Genomic DNA, 20,761 nt, shown 5'->3' with positions numbered 1-20,761 from the left:
GTTGGCCCCAGGAGTGTCTTCTGGTGGGGGTGGGAGTGGGACCTGCAGGAGCTGGGACCAACCTCTGAGGCATGACATGGGGTCTGCTCAGCACCTACTGGGTTTCTGTACCTCCAACCAGCTGCGTGGGCAGTCCCGTGCCAGGGTCTGTATCTTCAGTCGGCCATGGGGAGTTGCTGTCTCCTGGCCCTGTGGCTGCACTGTGCTTTTGGAGGAGGCATTGACTGTCTGCCTCCCTGAGGCTTCTGGCAGGATAGGAAGCTCAGTGCCTAGTGCCTCTTATTTCCTGAGCTGCCGCGTGTACTGCCTAGCATCTACTTCAACCATGCTGATCTGCCCCTAACCTGGGCGGCAGCTCTGCCTTGGTGCAGCTGGCACTGTCAGCCTCCAAGCCACTAGCCAGGCGATAGCCCAGATCAGAGCCTTCTTGCAAGCCCAGATCAGAGCCGTGCTTGCACAGGGCTCCTTTGACTCTGGGAGTTTGTGTACCTAAAGCTGACACTTTGCAGCTGTTGAATGGGAGCACATGCTGGGTACAGCTGCAGGGGTGGGCTGAAAAACCTTCCTGGAGGAGACTTGGCTCTGTGTGCTTAATGGGGAACTGGCCCCTCCACACTGCCCATAAATGCTTCCTGTGCCAGCTGTGCATGGCCTTGGCTCCCCTACTGAGCATCCGTCTTCCTTCCCTGGCTTTGCAGGGCATGAGAGAAAAGGAAGATTGGGAAATCACGGAGGTGAAGATTTACAGAGGTGAAGAACTCATGGGGTTGCATCAGGCAGCCCAGTTCCAGTTCTGTAGGAGCAGGTTCCAGCCTGCTCCAAGAGCATTCACCATTTCTTTGCTTGGGTAAGCGCTTTGGGTTAGAGGTTTACCAGGGAGAGCCATGTACTGGCTCCCTATCCCTAGAGACCCAAGTGTGGAAGTTTTGGCTGGAGGATTCTTACCAGCATGTGGGCATGGGGAGTTATCAGAGCAACTGAGAGCTGGATCCCAGTCTCTCATGAATCAAAATTAGGGTTGGAAGGCACCTCAGGAGGTCATCTAGCTCAACCCCTTGCTCAAAGCAGGACTATCCCCAACTGTATCATCCTAGCCAAGCTTTGTCTAGCTAGGTCTTAAAAACATCCAAGAATGGAGATTCAACAACCTCTCTGGGTAACCTGTTCCAGTATTTTACTACCCTACTACTGAGAAAATTCTTCCTAATATCTAATCTAAACTTCTCTTGCTGCAACTCCAGACCATTGTTCGTTGTTCTGTCATCTGCCACTACTGAGAACAGTCTAGCTCCATCCTCTTTTGAATCCCCTTCAGTTAGATGAAGGCTGCTATTAAATCCCCCTTCAATTTTTTTTCTCTAGACTAAATAAACCCAGTTCCCTCAGCCTCTCTTCATAAGTCATGTGCCCTAGCTGCCTCACCATTTTCATTATCCTCTGCTGGACTCTCTCCAATCTGTCTGCATCCTTTCAGTTTTGGACCTCCTCCTACAGAATGCAGGACTCCAGATGCGGCCTCACCAGTGCTGGGTAGAGGGGAAGAATCACTTCCCTTCTCTGCTGGCAACACACCTACCAATGCAGCCCAGTATGCCATTAGCCTTGGCAGTAAAGGCACACTGTTAGTTCATATTCAGCTTATTGTCTGTCCACTGTAACTCCCAGGTCCTTTTCTGCAGAGCTGCTGCCCAGCCAGTCAGCCCCTGCTCCAAGCTGGAGCAAGTAGCTTCCCCTTTGCTCTCCCCCCTTCCCATCCAGCTCCCCTGCCTTTTCCTTGGCTCTCCCTGTGTTGCTATAACCTCCTTTGTATGTGCCCTCCTTTCAGCTCCTTTCATTTCTCTGCCCACATATGTTTCTGCAGGGCTCCCTGCCCGCAAGAAGCTGCATGGCAGGCTCTGTGGGCAATGGTGAAAGCCCTTTGTGCTGTTCACAAGAAGCTGTGGATCAGCTGGGCTCAGGGAGGAGGGTGGAAGTGGCAGGCATAGGAAACCTTGTAGAGTTTAGACCTTGCCTGGTGCAGGCCCATGTTTCATAGTAGTTTGGGGTCAGAAGGGACCTGAACAGATCATCTAGTCTGACACCCTGCCACTGGCAGGAGCACACGCTGGGATCACATGACCCCAGACAGGTGTTCATCCAACTTCTTTTTGGACACCAAAGTAGAACCTGTCTTGCTTGCTGTTCCCTTGTATGGAGGCCTGCTCCCTGCCTTGGGCTCCTATCTTCACTCCCTGCTGAATAAGCACAGAAGAGAAGCAGGGTCTGAGTGGAAAATTAGAGGCACCTGTCGTAGACACTGCCTGGATGGGCCTGTCTTGAAACTGCTCTTAGGAGAGAAGGGCAGATAGGAGATAGCAGCCAAAGCCTTTAAGGAGCAGCCCAAGGTCACCTGACAAGCAGGGGCTGGGACAGAAAGAAGGAGGAGTGAGGGACATGCCAACCTGCCAGTGCCTGGCAGCCAAGGGTACAGAGGCCTCTGTCTCTGGTGGGAGGGAACAGAGTAAGAGCAGGGCCAGGGTGTAGGTTCCACCAGGTCTATTAATGGGCATCTTTGCACAGGCAGAGATGGGTAATTCTGTGTTTCTTTGGTAAATGTCCACAGTGGAGGAGTAGAGTGGGACCCAGCTGCATTGCAATCCAGCCTCTGGGTTTCTCCATGAAGCTGCCAGTTGTTGGGGGGGGCACGGTTAAGAACAGCTCAGTTACCCAGCAGTCATGAGCGGGGCAGGGCTCAGTTTGGGTGGATAGCTTTCTGGCTGGGAACTTGGGAAGGGTAGGTGTTGCCCACCGGGACTTTTCCCGGAGGCAGTGGGCTCTCCCAGGAGAGTGGGGCATGCCATAGGGCTTTGTCTTGCCCTCCTTTTCCTCAGCCTGGATTCCCTCATCCTAAGGTGCTAGGGTTACGGTTAGGCTGGGCGCCTCGTGTGAGATGTCTGGCAGAACAAATTGATGTCCCTTTAGTGTAGCTACGAGCACTGCCTTGGTGGGGGTGACCCGAGAGTCGCCATCGGGTGCTGGAAAGGTTCCAGGCTGCTCCCTCCGAGACGTTCCAGCGGTGCGCAGCGATAGACGGCTTGGCACGGCTCTGCCCAGGTGCGCCTAGTGCAGAACCTACCCTGGCCTTGAGTGCCAGACCAGTGCCCGTCTCGGGGGACCCAGCCTCACTCCACAGAGGCGGCAGACAGGCTCCTCAGCTGATTATTCTGCCCTACCCTACCCTACCCTACCCTACCCTAGCGCAGCGAGAAGCAGAGTGGGACCTTCTTGCTCTCCCGCTGTGCGTGCACTGAGCGCCCCAGTCCAGCTGCGCTGTAGGTGTGCGCATGCCTCTGAGCCAGCTGTACCAGGGCCTGCCCAGATGTGTCCACGCCCCGCCCCCTCAGCCACACCATGGCCAATCCGGACGTGCGATGCCCGCCCCGCCGCCAATGGGTCGATCACTCGCGCTCCTTCCCGGGGCGTGGCTTCCCCTTCCGCGTCCTCCAGCAGGGGCGGGCCGAGCTGGGCCACCGCCCAATGGGGGAGGCAAGCGGTGGGTAGAGCACTTGGTGCGTCCGCCAATGGCAGCAGCTGTCTCAGCGGCCCAATGGGAGGTGGCCTCTCGGGGGCGGAGAACGTTCGGGTAGCAGCTGCGGCCTGACTCCTGGCTGGGTGCGGATCGCCCGCAGGTACGAGGGCGCTGCTGGGGCTCCCTGTGGCTGGCGGGGGTGGTGTGCACTGGGGCTGTAGTTGGGGTCCCTGGTTTGGGGGGTCCTGGGGGCTCGGGCTGTGCGGGAAGTTCTAAGGCTGGAGGGGTCTGGGAGGGCTTGGTGGTGGGGAGGCATGGGCATGTAGTGGGGGGGCTGGGGGAAGCCCTGCGTGGGCATGGTTGGTGGGGAGTTGTGGGGGGACAGTGAGCTGTAATGATGAGGCTGGGGGGGTGTACCTGTGGCTCCAAAGGTGCAGGCTTATGTGAGCTGGAGGCCCGGGAGTGTGGGGGGCAGTGGTATTGGAGCCCGGTACTCAGCCACGTTCAGTCTGATGGCAGCTGTCCCCCACCTGGGTGGAGAGAGGAGCAGGAGGGTGTCAAGGATGGTGAGGGGCTAGGCCGGCAGCTGCAGAGCAGCGCAGTGGGGGAAAATGTCAGCTGACCTCTGCCTACCTGGTGCAGCTTTCTTCCCCCCCCGGGCTACCAGACTGGAGCCCCTTGGCCGCTGGGACTGGTTATGGTGCCCATGCTCTGCCCAAGGGCCCCTCTGAGCTGCTTGGGTCATTGTGCCTGGCAGGTGCTCCTCTCTCCTGGTTTCCAGCCAGGCCTGTGGCTTGGGGAAGCCGCAGGCTCCTTCCGTTCCTCACTTGCTCCCTGTGCTACCTTTTGCACCAGACTTGCCCCCAGAACATTATGGAGTCCATTCTTCCGGCCCCTCTGCGGTGGCTGCCCCCCTCCAGCTGCCTGCAGTGACCCTACCCCATTCTCCCTCAGCAAAAGTAGGCTTCTGCCACCACTCAGTAGCTGGCAGAGGTCACGTAGACATGCCCACATGTTCTGCCCTTCCCAGGCTGCTCTGCTGTCTGTCCAGCTGGTGTAGAGGAGCCTGGGCACCAGGCTGGGTTGTGTGGGATGAGCTCAGGTCCTTCATGGCTTTTGGATCTATGATGCGATGACTCAGCAGTGGCAGAGATATGAGTCTGGCTGTAAGGAGGGCTGCAGGGCATCCTAGTGGCCTGGGTCAGTCCGGGGTGCATCCTGGAAGCTCAGAACTACTGTGTTCATGGCCCTTGAGTGTTCCAGACCATCTCCTTGCCCGGGTGAGGCCAGGCCTGGCTGGGCAGGGGCAGCATGCCCCCTGCATATGCCGGCTGAGACATTCTGGACTGGCTGTGGCTAGCCTAGGTGTGTCTGCCTGGGCAAGTGTCAGGGTAATTCCTCTGTGGCCAAGGGTTTGGGGAGGGCATGAGTGGACCTTCCATTGGGCTTTAACAGTCAGCCTGTGTCCAGCCCCCTCCCTACCTGGGAGCCTTGAACTTGGGACACATTTGTCCTGGCACTCGCGCTACTTATGGTTTGGGGAGTTGCAGCAGTGACAGAAGTTTCTGTCAGGTCAGGCCAGAGGCTGAAATTGGCCATCACCTTGTCTCTGGGCGAGGAAGTGCTTTGGGTGAAGAGCAGGAGCTGGAGGAGATGTCACAGGGCTGTGGCAACAGGTTATCTGTCCTGGTCCTGCTCAGAGCCAGAGGAAGGGGGGCACACCCAGACGCATAGGATCCCTAACCCTGGAGCCGGTCGCTTTGGCAACTGTCAGTGTAACAGCTCCAGGAGCCAACAGCGCCCTCCAGGCACATGTCCATTATCGCTGGCTTCAGCACTCACCCCACAGAGCTGCGTGTCCTGCGGCTGCTGGTTACAGGAAAGAGGAAGCTGGCGCTGGGAAGAGGAACGGCCCCACTTCTGGAGTTCTTCTCTGCCCTGACTGGAGCATGCAAATCTGGCACCCGTAGCTCAGGCCCACACATGAGCATGCAGCTGAATCGGGAGGGAGGGAGGTTCCCACAGAACCCCCTGCCCCTGAAGTACTTGGCTGGGCACTGATGAGTGCCACAATTCGGCTGGGCTTCATCAGCCATCCCAGACCCACACAGCTGAATTCCCTGAATTGCAGGGGGTGTTGGTTCTGCATGGTCAGGCCTGATTCCAGCTGTGGCCATGTCCCATGGAGGCCGGGGCTGCCTCTGCAGCCACACTGCATCCTGTGCTTGCCACCCCTGGAGCTCTGGCAGGCATGCAGCGGGGCAGAGCCCAGGCCCAGGCCCAGGCCCAGGCTGATGCATGAGGGAGGGCGGGAGGTAGCACAATTCTCTGTCCCTGTGGCTGCTGGGCCCCTTTCAGGCTTGCTTAGCATTGGGACAGGCAGGCAGGCACTTCTCTGCCTGTGTGGGACTTCCCTGCTGACTCCAGCACTTCTCATTGTCAGAGGAAACCACTGCCATCTGCCTCAGGGCTCCAGTCATCAGCAAGAAGGTTCTGACAGGCATGGGATTGAGGCCCTGGCAGGGACATGGCCCCACAGGAGAAAGCATTGCTGTAACCATGGGCAGCATGGGCCACAGATGCCTGGGTTCCACTTCTTTCCCAGAGCTGGGGGTAGAGTCTTAGGTTTGGGGTAGAGCAGGAGAAACTGGAGCCAGGACTCCTCCTAGGTGGGGATGGGAATATGTGGACCCTTCTGCCCTGTGGTGGGAGGTGGGGGACACAGCTGAGGAAGCCCCAGAGCTCTGGTGTCAGGGTGTGGACCTGCAGACTGGGGAGGAGAGGGTTGGGAGAGGGGGGTGGGGATGAGCACCTTCCCATGGCTCCAAGCCTCCGTGGTGACTACGTTTGGGGGACATGGGGCTGTCCCCTGCTGGGGGGGTGTTGCTGCATGTGGGCGAGAGAAGTCAGGAGTGGTCAAGGACCTGAGGGAAGCAGCTGTGTACGCACTCCCCTGCCTTGGGCTGCCAGCAGTCATGCCTGTGCCCCTCCTCACACCCCGTGCCCTGGCAGGTGGGAGACCCAGTGGTGCAGGCGCGATGCCCTTGTGCCAGTGTGCAGCCAAGCGCAGTGAGTCGGACATGGAGGGCTGCTGCTTCTCAGCAGCTAGTGGCCTGCGTGTGCACCTGCACTGGGGCGGCCCAGATGAGCCCGAGCGGCACCGCAGCTACGCACCAGGCCGGCTCTGTGCTGAGGACATTTGCATCGATGTGGCCCGCAGGCTTGGTGAGCGGGGAGCTTGGACCCGGCTGGTGCCGTGGTGGGTACGGGTTGAGGGCTACAGGGCACAGCTGGAGCTCAGCTGCTTGGCCTCTAGGTGCCATCCCTAGGATCCAGATAAGGGTCGGGGGGAGAAGAGCTTGGGCAGGGGCAGGATGGGGGCTCCCCAGTGATCAGCCAGTGTCTTCCCCTGGCTCTGGCCGCGAGGTGCTTCCTGGAAGGCTGAGTGACTGGCACTGATTGAGTCAGCAAGTGGTGACTTCACCTTCAACTCATGGCCCAGCTCCTGTCCCACAGGCTCCACTGCCTGCCCTGTCATCATTGCTCTCTCTCCTTCCCTCCACAGGGGAGCTGTGGGGTGGTCACCAAACATGGGCTGCCTTGAGCAGGCACTGCTCAGGTCCTCCAGTGCTTTGGAAGGAAACTAGCCCCATGTTCTTGGGGCAGGGGTCATGTTGAGCCCTGGATCACTGAGCCCCCACAGTGGTCTTGCTCTTGTGGGGCTGCTGGGGAATTGGGGGGGGGGGAATGAGGAGTGGTGGTCCATGGGGATGGCTGACGGCGCTGTCTCACTCCCACAGGCATCACACCACTGTGCTACAGCCTCTTTGCACTCTATGACCCCCAGGCCCGGCTCTGGTTCCCACCCAACCACATTTTTGAGATCAGCAAGGACACCAGCCTCAGCCTGCTTTTCCGCATGAGGTGGGCAGGGGGGTTGGGGCAGCAGCAGGGACCTTGGGCAAATCTGGTATGGTGTCTGAGCTGCCCAGGCCGAGGCCCCAAAGCAGAGCAGGGAGGGACTCAGAAGGGCTGGGGACAACTGCAGCACAATGTGCATTGCTGTTAGTCAAGACCCACAGGGGTACACTGTGCACCATGGGGATGAGGAAGGAGTTGCCAGCCCTGGCTCAGAGCCTCCCCTCTGGAATGCAGGCACTGCCAAGCTCAGCCTGTTACAGCTGCCCTGTGAACACCTCCATGAAGAGCTGCTTGTGGCAGTAGGAGAGAGGCATGAGGGCTGTCACCAGCCCCCCTGGCTTCCCCAGACCTAGCTACAGCTGCCTGTGGGTGGAGGGGCCCATGCTTCTTGCCATGTGGCCTCCGGGGTACAGGAACACAGCTGGTTGGAGTCTCAGGCCCTAAGCACAGCGGGAGATCAGAGCTTGCTGCAGCTATAGCTTCTCTCCCTTGCTGGGTGTCTGGGGCGAGCAATGTAGTTAGGGTGAGTTCCGGCACTGGCACTAGCCTGCCAGGGCCCTACAGCATCTATACCTCACACCACCCCACTATCCTCTGTTGGTAGGTTCTACTTTCGCAACTGGCATGGACTGAGTGAGAAGGAGCCAGCTGTGTATCGCAGTGCTCTGCGCCACAGCAATGGCCCTGATGAGCGCTTGCCTGGTAGTGCGTTGCTGGACCGTGCCTCCTTTGAGTACCTCTTTGAGCAGGTGGGGCCAGGAGGGGTTTGGGCCAGGGCTACAGGCCCCAAAGGGTTAAAGCTGGGGGGGTTTGGCCTTTGGATGTGGCTGTTGCTTTCCATAGATGAGGCTGCCACCCTGCTCCCAGCTCCTGCCCCTCTCCCACAGCATGTGCCAGCAGCCCCTGCTCCCAGGGCTCAGGCTTCCAACAGGTCAGGCTGGGCCCTAGGAGCCAGCACACCTGTATCTGCCCCCCCTTGCCTCACACTAGCAGGAGGCCAGGACTTGGTCCTTGCAGGCACTCACATCCCCCTGTGAGGAAGGCCTCAGTATGGGTGGGGGAAGCAAGTCCACCTGATTATGATTGCATGGCCCCTGGCAGGGGAAGTTTGAATTCGTGAATGATGTAGCATCGCTGCAGGACCTGGCAACTGAGCAGGACCTTCATCGTTTCAAGAACGAGAGCCTGGGCATGGCCGTGCTGCACCTCTCCCACCTTGCCCTCCGCCGTGGCCTCTCCCTTGAGGAGGCAGCCAAGAAGTGCAGGTCAGTGCCTGGGGCCCAGCCTTTCTTCCTTCTCCTCCTACCTCCCCTCCACCCCATGGCTAGAGTCTGTAGCTGCCTCTGAGGTGGAGCCTGCATGGGTCTGATCATGGCCATGTCTTCTGTGCTCCCTCTGTATGGGCTCTGTGCTGGGATCAGCCACCCGGAAGGGTGGGGCAGCAGATCTCAGTGCAATCCAGCTCAGTGTCAGAGTCCCCACCTGTCCAGGGGATTGCCTAGGGGTTAGAGCACACATGCACACAAGCCAGGCTGCCCAACTCACTCCCTGTCTGGGGGGAAGCACAGGGTTGGGGTGGGGTGGGAGCCTGGTCTCCTGGGTTCTATGCTCAGTCCTGCTGCTATGTGAACCTCACGTTGCTTTCCCATAGTGATACATAACGGAGGGGAGGGGAGGGGTTCCAGCTGCTGGTCACGGGGCCCAGGCCCACCCTAGGCACAGTGTAGGGGCTGGTGAGTTAGAGTCATGGCTGCAGCAGGTGTCTGGCCTGAGCTGTCCCACCCTGCACCCCCTCTGCCATGGCCCTCCCTGTCGTATATGGTGTTGCTGGAGCTGCTGTGGTGCCAGGCCATGGGCAGCCTGGCCTGCGGGTCACCCAGGGTCAGGAGAAGCAGCCAGGACCTGAGGGAAATATGCAGAGTCTGTGTAGAGAAGATCTGTCTGGGGAACCAAGTCAGCAACCCCAAAGGGTTGGACTGAGCATGGCATCAGGAGGCAGCCAGGTCAAGTTGCCAGGAGATCAAGTCCATTGAGTCAGGGAACTGGAGGGTCAGGCCAGACTTGGGGTCCATGAGCAAGTGAGGCCAGGTAGCTAGAGAATCCATTGGAACCAGGAGCAGCACAAAGAGGGTGCAGCAGCCTTTATACCAGGTTGAGCCTTGCTGCCCAGATACTTGCTCTTCTAGCTCGGGGGTTTCTTTTAAAAGGTGTGAAGGGTCAGCTGGCCCCTCATCTGCCCAGTGAACTGCTGAAGAGGTGGTAGACCAGGACAGGTAGCAGTGATTCCAGATAGGCCAAGGTCCTAGGTTCAAGGCCATGGCCTGGTGGCCATACTCACAGGCTTTGCCCCCTCCCCAACAGCTTCAAGGACTGCATCCCGCGGTCCTTCCGCCGGCAGATCCAGCAGAGCAGCTCCTTGACTCGCCTGCGGCTGCGCAGTGTCTTCCGGAGGTTCGTGCAGCATTTCCAGCGGCACACAGTGGGTGCCGGACGGCTGACAGAGCAGGGCGTCATGTACAAATATCTGGCTACATTGGAGAGCCTGGCGCCCCGCTTTGGTGCCGAGCTTTATCCTGTTCTTGCCCTCGACACTTCCCGTGAGGATGACCGGACCCCACTATATGTCAATGGGGGGCCCCCCATGCCTGTGGATGCCCCCCCACATGGTGACTGCTTGCCCACCCACGAGGTCCTCGTCACTGGCGCTGATGGGATCCGGTGGCGGCCTGTGCCTGTTGAGGTAGGTGCCACCCCATGCTAGTCCCCCCACAGACACCTGCCTCTCTCAGCCCTGCCTCAAGCTAGCGCCAATGTTCACTTGGAACAGGGCAGGGTTCCCCAGGCAGGGGGGCACAGAGAGGTAGTGTGTGGGGGACCCCAGCCCTCTCCCTTCCACCCCTGGCTGCAGAAGGGTCCTTGGTGTGGCCTATGGAGCTTCACTGCTGGTGTGAACCATGGGTGTGTTCCTCCCACCTCCCCTGGGTCCTCCTGCTTTCCCAGGCCTGCAGACAGTATAGCCTAGCCCCCTGTGAGAAGGAGACATCTAAGAGCTGTAAGACGGAGGGGAGGGCAGGACCCAATGTGGGGGGCCATGATGGTGACCCAGCCACGTTCTGGCTCCTCAGGTGACAGAGAGTCCCCCACACCGGGGCTACTTTGGGCGGAAGGGCAGGAGCAAGGAGCCAGGTTCCCGGGAACCCCCTACCCTGGCTGAACACCACAAGCCCAAGTGGGTGCAGTTCTGCGACTTCCAGGAGATCACACACGTCGTCCTCACTGGTGCCTGTGTTGGCATCCACCGCCAGGACAACCAGTGCCTAGTGGGTGCCGGTCCCCAATGCCCCTAATTTACTCTTCACGTTCTGCTAGGGGAGGAGTGGTGGGGCTGGCCACCAAGAGCCGAGATGCCTGGGTTCTATCCCTTTCATGGGAGAGGGGAGTGGGGTCTGGTGGGAGGCTGGACCATGGACACCTGGGTTCCCTCCCTGTTCTGGGCAGGGTTTTGGGGACTGGTGGGTAAGAGCTGAGAGGTTTGAGAGCCCAGATACCTGGGTTCTGTCCTTGCTGTGGGAGGGGGGTGGGGGCTGGGAGTGAGAACCAAGAGGGTTGGGAGCCCAGACACCTGGTTCTCTCCCAGCTCCACCCAGCACCCCCAGGGCAGTCAGTTCCTTCTGCATCGGTTACCCCAGAACAGAGGAGCAGCAAGATGCAGTCACAGCTGTGGCTGCTGTGGACATTTGTATATGCATGTTTTTATGTGATGCTGGGTGCAGTGTGCACAGGGTAGATTCCAAGCTCGCAGTGCCCTGGCTCTGCCACAGCTCTATCTCTATCTGAGCCTCGTGGGGGACTGTGGGAGTTGCTGCCAGGGGACCCAGCCCCATGCAATGGCTGTAACTTGGCAGGGCCCTGAGACCTGAGTACTCCTGCCAGCCAACACCCCTGTCCCCCCCACACATCCCCCTAGGAGCTGGTGCTGCCATCGCCTGAGGTCGCCCTGTCCCTGGTGTCACTGGTGGATGGCTACTTCCGGCTCACAGCTGATGCCAGCCACTATCTCTGCCATGAGGTGGCCCCCCCTCGCCTAGTCATGAGCATCCTCCATGGCATCCATGGCCCCATGCAGTAAGTGGCTGCTTCCTGCTAGCAGGGGCAGGGGGTGGGTGCCGGGGCCAGGAACAGGCATGGCCCAGAGCCCCATGTGGTGCTGGAGCTAGAGCAGCCGCCAGGGCCTGTGAGACGCATCTCCCTTGCTCTTTCTCTGTGCCCCAGGGAGGAGTTCGTGCTAGCCAAGCTGCGGCAGGAGCCACTGGAGGATGGGCTGTATGTGCTGCGCTGGAGTGTCATGGACTTCGACAGAATGATCCTGTTGGTGGCTAAAAGGAGCTGCCCCCAGGTGAGACCAGGGATTCCCAGGTGTGGGGTCTCTGCCCCAGCTGCTGGTTCGGCTGCCTCACCCTGGCCCAGGCTGACCATGGGTTGTGGGGCCTCTAGGTGACCGGAATATGGGCCTGGTGCTAGCACAGGAAGTGGAGGTAGGGAGAGTTATGCTGGTCCCAGCTCCCTGGGCTCTGTCTTCTGCAAAGCCAAGCTCAGCCCTGTAGTAGGGTACTGAGGGGTGTTACCCTGAGCTGTCATGCTGTGGTTGCTGCTAGTCTCTAGAACTTGGCTCTCCCTCATCTGGCCACGGCCTGAGCCTGCCATGTACTGGGGACTAGAAACTTTGTCCTGTAGTTCTCAGGCTCACCTGCAGGCTGCATATCCTAGCCAGCAGCTGCTGTGAGCCCCTGGGACAAGCCTCTGGGCTTCATGTGGTGGGTCAGCTGGGAGCCAGGCATCCTTGGGGCTGAGGTTCACGCCCCTGAGCTGCTGGCTGCATGGGGAGGGCCGATCTCCTTAGGACTGAGCTGTGTACAGCTGGTGGTTGCCCCCCTGTTCCCTTTGGGAGGGAGCTGCGGGGGGTAGGGGGTCTGCTTGCTTTCCAGCTGGCTACCCTGGTGCTCACGGCTGCCAGCTCAGCTGTGGCTGCCCAGGCAAGGCAATTGAGGTTCAACGCTATCTCCTACCACCTGGTGGGGTTTCGACTCAGCCCCTGATGCCTGGCCCTGCCCCCATCTGCCCATTCCAGGGCTCTGGGACACAGGCCTCCTTGCAGCACAGGCAGTTCCGGATCCAGCAGAAGGGTGACACCTTTGTGTTGGAGGGCTGGGACCGGGCTTTCCTCTCTGTGCGCCAGCTCTTGGACACACTCAAGGGTTGCACCCTCAAGTCGGGCAATGAGAACTTCACCGTGTGCCGTTGCTGCCCACCCAAGCCAGGAGGTAGGAGTCAGGAGGCCATGGGGTGGGCACTGGGGATGTGGCCTGATCTCTGCGCCTGGGCTTCTCACTGACATGGGCAGGGGAAGATACAGGGTCACAAGGCTGAGGGGCAGTCTCACCTACAGAGATTTCAGACCTGATCATCACACGGAAGGTGAAGGCCGGTGCCAAGCCCATGCTGAACTTGACCCAGCTGCGCTTCCACCAGATCCGCAAGGATGAGATCACCCAGGTGGGTGGATGCCCCTTCTCACCTCCACCTGGTAGGTGGCTACAGGGTTTGCGGGGAGCCCAGACAGCATAGGTGGGGGCATGTGTTTCTGTGGGATGCAGATTGGCCTCTCAGTGGAAGAGGCTGAGGGAGCTGGGAGACGGGGCCTGGGCTGGGAGGGAGGCACCTGAAGGGCACCTGTAGCCATTGGGTGAGGCTCTACTGCAGAATGTCGGTGAAGGGGAGGGGGGCCGTGTCCAGCCCGGCACTCACAGGCATCTCCCACAGAGGGCGCATCTGGGGCAGGGCACACGCACCAACATCTATGAGGGGCTGCTGCACGTGTGCGGGGGCGTGGGAGCCAATGACGAGGCTGAGCCCTTCCCCCCTGAGCCGAATAACAATGGGCAGGAGCTGCGTGTGGTGCTCAAGGTGCTGGACCCAAGCCACAGGGACATTGCACTGGTGAGCAAGCATAGGGCACAGGGTGGGGTATGGGGTGGCAGGGAGGCAGCAGGGGGGTGCCTCTCTCCCTGTGGATCCTGTCCTGATCTCTGTCCTGTGCCTGCAGGCATTCTTCGAGACGGCCAGCCTCATGAGCCAGGTTTCACATGTGCACCTGGCCTTCGTGCACGGTGTCTGTGTGCGGGGTTCTGAGAGTGAGTATCTGTGCACATGCGCCACTGCGCGTCCGCCCGCCCCCCCCCCCAGCTGTGTGGTATTGCTTATGGAGATGTGGTGCTCGCAGACGTGGAGACACAGCACTTTTTCAAACACATGGTGCCACCCGTGTTATGTGCAAGTGGAGACATGGCTCATACTCAGAGATGCGGCCCAAGCATCCAGACATGCACACAGGAACATGGCACATGTAGGTGCAGAGATGTGGCACGCGCACTCAGATGCAGCACAGCATGCAGCGATGTGATGTGGCTCACAGACATGGCACAAGCATGCAGAAATGCATGCAGAAACACAGCATGCACAGACGTAACACATGCACATAGATGGCACCTGTTCTTCCCCCCTTGCTGCAGAGTGCCAGGGAGCCCTTCCTTTTCCTCAACTCCCCCTCTTCTACCCTCCCCAGGTCTGTCTTGTCCTTGGCACCAGATGATGAGGCTGCCAGCCCTTGGGGTTGTGATACTGTCTGGGGCCCTGGGCTGTCAATAAGGAACCCTTGTCCTGTCTCCCCAGATATCATGGTGGAGGAGTTTGTGGAGCATGGCCCTCTGGATGTCCTGCTGCGCAAAGAGAAGGGCCGGGTAACCGTGAGCTGGAAGATCACTGTGGCCAAGCAGCTGGCCAGTGCCCTCAGCTACCTGGTGAGGGGCTGCGTCTGGCCCCAGGCATCCCCCAGGGTGGCTGTGGGATCCCAGGGCTGTACCAGCAGCCAGTGGATGGCAGGGCTTGCTCTGCTGGAACTCCAGCATCTGGTGTCCAAACATAAAGAGTCCTGTCTACTGGTCCCTTGGTCCCTCCCCTTCACCTGGGGGTGAAGCGTCTCAGGTCATACACTCAGTCTCCAGTCCCCAGACCGCCATGGACAGACCCAGGGAGAACGAGGAGTGCAGCTGTCCTCCCACCTTTCAGGTCCCCCTTGCTCCTTTGCTGCTGCTCAGGTGGGAAAACTGAGGCAGGGCAGCTGTTCCCCTGCACGTCGGAGTGGGGCAGGAAGGACCTGGGGGTCTGTGTGGGGCCAGGGATGGCTGACTTCGCATTTGTGTGTTGGCAGGAGGACAAGAACCTGGTGCATGGGAATGTATGTGCCAAGAACATACTGCTGGCCCGGCGGGGGCTGGAGGATGGGGCCATGCCCTTTGTCAAGCTCAGTGACCCAGGCATCAGTTTCTCTGTGCTCTCTCGAGAAGGTAATACCACCCTTCTCCAGGCACTTGGGGCCATAGCTTGGAGCTCACTGGTTCAGAGGTCTGGCACATGCTGCCCCCAACTCCTCCTTGACTCCCCGGGGTCTTCTAGCCTGCCACATATGAGGGTAAGGCGCATGCATAGGGCTGAGTTGTGCTGAGGAGGAGCCCTGACCCCCCAGCCTCGCTCCATCCTGAGCCCCAGTGAGGCTGATGTCACAGGCATCAGTTTAGTTCCAGGAATCGCCAGCAAACTGAAGCCAGGGCTTTCCACTTCTGGGGCCCTGAGCAGGGTTGGGGACATGGGGAGGTGTCATCACCACTTGACAGGCGGCTGCCTCTGAGGACTAAGAAAACAGCTGCTGTAAATGGCGCCTAGGACAGGAAGTGGGTTATATGGAGAATCTGTCTGGAGGAGTTGAAGGCATGAGGCTATGGGCTGAGCCGAGCGCGGAGCCTGAACTGCCCCAGATCCTGAGGGCCTGGCATGTCTGTATGGACAGACAAATGCCTGCAGCCCCCCACAGTCTTTCGTAGAAGGAGGGGTTCCTTTCCTGGATGTAGTAGCTGTCCCCTCCCTCACCACCACCAGCTCAGCCCCAGACATAATCCTCTTTGCTCCTCCCTTCCCTATAGAGCGTGTGGACCGGATCCCGTGGATCGCACCTGAGTGTGTGCAGGATGTGAGCAGCCTCAGCCCCGCGGCCGACAAATGGAGCTTTGGCACCACCCTGCTGGAGATCTGTTTTGATGCTGATGTCCCCCTGAAGGAGCGCACCCCGCCAGAGGTAAGACCTGCATGATAGCCTTAGGGGCACCTGCCCACTGGCCCTGGCATGATGCCCCTGGCAGCTGGACACACTGCTCAGCATCTCTGAGTCCAACTCAGCTGTGGAGTCCCATCTTCCCCTGTGGCATGTGTGTGGAACCACACTGCAAAGCCTCCAGCCCCATACTGCTCTGGGGACTGCAGATGGGGCTTTGGGACAGATGGGGGGGGTGGGGTGCTGCATGGGCCTGAAAGGAGCCAGGTGGGGGAGGGGTGTGTGGGGCTGGGGGACATGGAGCCACCGCCCAGCCTGAAGGGGCTGATAGGGTGCACGTCGCCTTACAGAAGGAGCGCTTCTATGAGAAGAGGCACCACCTGCCTGAACCATCGTGCCGGGAGCTGGCCACACTTATCAGCCAGTGCCTGAACTATGCCCCTGGCGAGCGCCCCTCCTTCCGCACCATCTTGCGGGACCTCACCCAGCTGCAGCCACACAGTAAGAGCTTTACCATTCCCTCCACTCTCCCAGCAGCCACCTGCTGCAGCCGTGCCCAGGACTCCATGTCTGTCTGGCCAGGGGAGGAGCTGGGCGCAGGGCGCTGAGACCCCATACTTCTTCCTGGTGAGTCTGGAGCACGTTGAGCTGACACCTGGAGCGCATGACCTGTTTTGCAGACCTCCTGGACATCAGTTCTGTGAACCCTGAGTTCCTTGTGTCGGACCCCACGGTTTTCCAGAAGCGCTACCTGAAGAAGATCCGGGAGCTGGGGGAGGTGAGTGGGGCTGCGACTGCCCTGAGCCCCATGGATGGGGGGGATGGAAATGCTGTTGTGTACCCAGGACACAAGCCAGACCTTGAGTGCGGGGGGTTGGATGCGGATGTTGGGCCATGGGGTGGTGCCAGTTTGGTCGGGAGCTTGGCAGGGACAGGGCCCTTGCACTTGTGCTCAGTTACTTGTTATCACAGCTGCCCCATGTCTCAGTGCTGCTCCAGCCTGGAGTACTGGACCACAGGGTGTGTCCCCATGTGGGCTCTGGCTGCTGCACGAGGAGACCATGCCCTATGGCAGGAGCTCAGAACCTGTGTTTTTCCCTCCCCAGGGCCACTTTGGCAAGGTCAGCCTGTACTGCTATGACCCCACCAATGATGGCACGGGTGAGATGGTGGCTGTGAAGTCACTCAAGTCTGGCTGCAGCCAGCAGCTCCTGGCCAGTTGGAAGAGGGAGATCGAGATCCTCAAGACACTCTATCATGAGAACATCGTCAAGTACAAGGGATGCTGCAGTGAGCAAGGTACTGTCCACCTCAATGCAGCCCTGGCCTGTCCTAGCCCCTAACTCCAGGCCAGGTACAGGAGGGCACTGCCCAGCCCTGGGTTTCTCAGCTCCCTTAGATACCGCGCCTTCCCCCCCCCCCCCAAGCCTCTTGCCCCTTCAGCACCTGCCAGAGGGAAGTGCAGTGCCTGTTTAGGACTTCCAGACGTACCACTAACAACAGGTGCAGGCCCAGGTAGCCTCTGAGCAGGGGCACATGGTACCATGGGGCAGGAGGGCTGTGTGGGGCAGGCTGCCAGCAGGAGCCCCCAATGGCTATGCAGAGGCTGGCTGCGGGTGGGAGGTGGTGGCGCTGCGGTGTGGGGCTCAGTCTCAGGCAGGACAGGGCTGGGGCTTGGGCTGGGGCCTCAGGTGCCTCCTGTATCTCCTTCAGGGGACAAGATTGTGCAGCTTATCATGGAGTATGTACCATTGGGCAGTCTGCGGGACTACCTGCCCAAGCACAACGTTGGCTTGGCCCGCATCCTCCTCTTCGCCCAGCAGATCTGTGAGGTGATGGCCCTGGGGGGAGAGTTGAGGCTGGGTTCCCAGGGGCTACGGTAGAGGAAGCAAGCAGGGTCTCTGGGTTGTAGTGGGAGGAGCTGGGAATCAGGAAACCTGGGTTCTCCCCCCCAGCTGTGAAGTTGAGGGGCTAGTAGATTTTGGGACACCTTGGGTTCTCTTGGCTCTGGGAGGACAATGGAGTCCCATGGTCAGAGGATGGGCATCAGGACACCTGGGTTTTTTCCTGAGCCTGTGCAACCTCATGTCCTGAAGCTGAGGCTGCTGGTGCTCCATGCAGGGCATGGCATACCTGCACTCGCTGCACTATATCCACCGGGACCTGGCTGCCCGCAATGTGCTGGTGGAGAACGAGAATGTGGTGAAGATTGGGGACTTTGGACTAGCCAAGGCTGTGCCTGAGGGCCACGAGTATTACCGGGTCCGTGAAGATGGTGACAGCCCTGTCTTCTGGTGAGTGGGCATGGGGGCCATTGGAGGGAAGGGCAGGGGGCCTCAATTTAGTGCAGAGCAGCCAGTGTGTGCCCCCTTCAACCTGGTGTGGCTCAGGGAAGCAGGCAGCCCATGTCCCTGCCTCTTGGGCCCTGCTCTGCTCAGGGTCCCTACTGGTTGCCATGCACAGGAACTGCCATGACTGCAGGCAGCACTGAGCCCCCCAGGGCTCTTCCAGCTCCAGGCAGCATTGTCAGGCAGCAGTGGCTCCAGCATGATTCCCACCTTCTGGCCCCCCTGGCAGGTACGCGGTGGAGTGCCTGAAGGAGTGCAAGTTCTACTATGCTTCTGACGTCTGGTCCTTTGGGGTGACACTCTACGAGCTCCTGACGCGCTGTGACCCCAGCCAGAGTCCCCCAGCGGTGAGTTCTCAGCAGCACAGGGCATGTGGAGGGAGGAACAGTTCCTCTGTCACAACCTAACTTCACTCATGGCCTGCCCTTTTCTTGCCCCCTTGTAGAAATTCCTTGAGATGATCGGGGCTACGCAGGGTCAGATGACAGTGCTGCGCCTCATCGAACTGCTGGATCGCGGCAAGCGCCTGCCTAGCCCCAAGGACTGTCCCTGTGAGGTGAGGTCCCCCATGTCCCTCCCTCCTTCCCCATCCCAGAACCTGGTAGGACCATGGGTGCTTCTATGGCCACAGGGAGCTCCCAGTATGAGGTAGAGGCACGGGGTCCATTGCGGCTGGGGAGAAGCTTCCCTGCAGCCTGGCACATACCTGGTTTGGATCAGGGCAGGCAGGCAGGCAGCTGCTTGGGGCCATGAAGGGTGGGGAGAGAGAGAGAGTGTGTAGGTGCACATGCATCAAAAGTCCCCAGACCATTTCCATTTCTTCCCTTCCCTTCCCCCAGATCTACCGCCTGATGAAGAACTGCTGGGAGGCAGAAGCCTCCTTCCGTCCAGCCTTCCAGAACCTGGTCCCTGTGCTCAGGGCCTTCCATGAGAAGTACAAGGCTCAGGCCCCCTCCGTCTTCAGCCTGTGCTGAGCTGCATGCCTGAGACTTGTTTGGGGGATGACTGTCACATAGTCCAGCTGCACGCTGCCTCAAGCACAGGGCTGCTGCCGGGTCAGGCAGGCTGCCTGTGGACCGTGCCAGAGGCTGGGGAGTTTGCCCCCCCTGGCACAGAGCCTCTGTCCACCAGCCCTGTGGGAGCAGACATGACATGAAGCCTCTGGTCTGCAGTCCAACCAGGACTGTAGGAAAGTGCTGTGGATGCAGCCAGTTGTGGCTCTTTGCCCTCCCGCGGGTCTCTTCGGCCCAGGCCATGGCTTCAGAGGTGTGGCCATAGCCTGGTGCACATCAGCTGCCGCGGCTTGTCAGGCTTTGAGAAGAGCCTCTGCCTGTCTGGGGTCCAAGCTGTACTGCCTCTGTCTGGTGGGATGGGAGAGTGGCTGCTGAGGCCACTGGAGCATGAACCCCTCTGCAGCACCTGGCACAAGGGGAGGAGAGCTGGGGCTCAAGGCCTTATGGGCAAGCCCTATGCAGCCTCTGCTGGTCTCCAGAGTGCCCTCCTGCACCTCAGCCTCTCCCCCCATCACCTTTGTGCCTGCCCCGGCAGCACCCATTGTTGCCCACCTGCTGCCTTCGTACACAGCCTGACCAAAGCCCTGAGGCCCCTGGCCAGGGCCGCACCCCTACTGTGAATCTGGCCAGTAACTTCTTCTGGCCCCAAGCCTGGCACCCAGTGCTGTGATGACACCAGGCCTTTGGGGCGAGGCCGTGAGCCAAGGTGTCCTGAGGCATTTGCTCCACATACCTCCAAGCCAGTTGCCTTCAGCATTCGTGTCTCCCTTGCCCACACTTGGCCTGGGCTTTCGTCAGGGCCTTGGTCCCTAATTATGCAGAACTCCCAGGGCAGCAGCCACCCCCTTCTGTGGGGGAAAGCAGCCCCTGGCAAATCTAATGTTTATGGCACTTTACTGGGGGGGGGGGGGTGGCCCCTAGCTGCACTCCTCTAGTCCCATGTGAGTCTCTGGGTTCCTTGTCCCCATCCCTTGCAGCTGGGGGAGCCTACCATGGGCCATGAGCACAGCACAGCAAGGGGAAAGGTTGTGGAAACCTTCCCTGAGCAGCTGTTGCCTCCCTTCTGTAGCTAGTCACCACACATCATCCCTTCCACCCTCCTTTCCTTCTGCTTGCCTTTGCCTGACTCTGAGGAATTCTGTCCTCAAATGCATTGTCAGCTCCCAGTTGTAGACAGGGCAGGTGGCTACAATGCCCTGTGGAGGAGGGAGAGATCGTGCCAGTGTCCAGCTGCTCCCAGCCTACACTACTGCCCCCCAATCCACACTGTCTGTCTGTACAGCTCCCCTGTATTTATTGTTGCCTGCCCTGCAAACGTCATTGAATCCTCCTCACCTGTGCCATGGCCTGTAGGACCGGGCAGAGCTGCCGGCCACCAAAGCCAACCTTACCCAGCCTGTGCCTGAGCCTTTTGAGCAAAAAGAACCCAGCTGTGTGCCTTGTATTCTGTCACTGGGCAGAGGCTACGGCTCCCTTGCCCCTGTGGGGGCCTGGGGCACATCATTTACCACACCCTCCCTGCCCTGCCTGAGCTGTTGTACATAGACTTGTTTTCTATCAGGGCGTGGGAGACATAACCTGACTGAACCTGTGGCTCATGCTGCCCCAGCCATAGCTGCTCTCTGAGGAAGCTAGCTTGTTGCTGGTGCCACTCTCAATTGTCTCCAAATAAATCGCTCTGTCGAGGATGGTGACTCTTCCTGTCCTGTGTGGGGATGGGCTGCAAGTCAGTGGGCAGAGGTAGGAGGCTGGCTCTTGCCAAAGGTCTTGGGTGCTTGTGTTGCTGCTGCACTTGCAGCATGGAGCG

At 59.6% G+C, this 20,761-nt stretch overlaps 1 protein-coding gene across 4 annotated transcripts; it reads left to right on the top strand.

Moving 5' to 3' along the window:
- The first annotated feature begins 6 nt into the window (after window positions 1–6).
- Window positions 7–20,642, top strand: TYK2 (tyrosine kinase 2). 4 transcript variants are annotated; one of them, XM_014609961.3, is made up of 24 exons: window positions 7–3,668; window positions 6,521–6,733; window positions 7,309–7,432; window positions 8,034–8,178; window positions 8,531–8,694; window positions 9,791–10,169; window positions 10,555–10,749; window positions 11,397–11,554; window positions 11,702–11,825; window positions 12,558–12,750; window positions 12,876–12,982; window positions 13,250–13,426; window positions 13,533–13,620; window positions 14,159–14,286; window positions 14,697–14,832; window positions 15,466–15,617; window positions 15,944–16,094; window positions 16,274–16,371; window positions 16,700–16,892; window positions 17,307–17,425; window positions 17,715–17,887; window positions 18,171–18,288; window positions 18,387–18,497; window positions 18,781–20,642. In XM_014609961.3, the coding sequence occupies exons 2-24, from the start codon at window positions 6,547–6,549 to the stop codon at window positions 18,913–18,915; spliced, it is 3,555 nt and encodes a 1,184-aa protein (XP_014465447.1). In that variant the 5' UTR covers window positions 7–3,668; window positions 6,521–6,546; the 3' UTR covers window positions 18,916–20,642. The 4 variants fall into 4 exon arrangements, with proteins under 4 accessions (XP_014465447.1, XP_014465446.2, XP_006262400.3 ...); XM_014609960.3 differs by lacking the exon at window positions 7–3,668 and having other exon boundaries at window positions 6,308–6,733; window positions 8,570–8,694; XM_006262338.4 differs by lacking the exon at window positions 7–3,668 and having other exon boundaries at window positions 6,309–6,733.
- The last annotated feature ends 119 nt before the right edge of the window (window positions 20,643–20,761 follow it).

The sequence above is a fragment of the Alligator mississippiensis genome, chromosome 8 (genome assembly GCF_030867095.1).
Source record: "Alligator mississippiensis isolate rAllMis1 chromosome 8, rAllMis1, whole genome shotgun sequence".
Classification (NCBI taxonomy): domain Eukaryota; kingdom Metazoa; phylum Chordata; order Crocodylia; family Alligatoridae; genus Alligator; species Alligator mississippiensis.
Note: the sequence above shows the minus strand (reverse complement) of the source record. Positions and strands in the feature narration are given on the sequence as shown.

What these genes read in the sequence shown, in the direction of transcription:
- TYK2 (XM_006262338.4), top strand. Translation starts at nt 6,313, where the DNA reads ATGAGCACCTTCCCATGGCTCCAAGCCTCCGTGGTGACTACGTTTGGG. An exon ending in CGATGTGGCCCGCAGGCTTG is followed by an intron (nt 6,734 to 7,308) that starts GTGAGCGGGGAG and finishes TCACTCCCACAG; the next exon opens with GCATCACACCACTGTGCTAC. An exon ending in GGTGACAGCCCTGTCTTCTG is followed by an intron (nt 17,888 to 18,170) that starts GTGAGTGGGCAT and finishes CCCCCCTGGCAG; the next exon opens with GTACGCGGTGGAGTGCCTGA.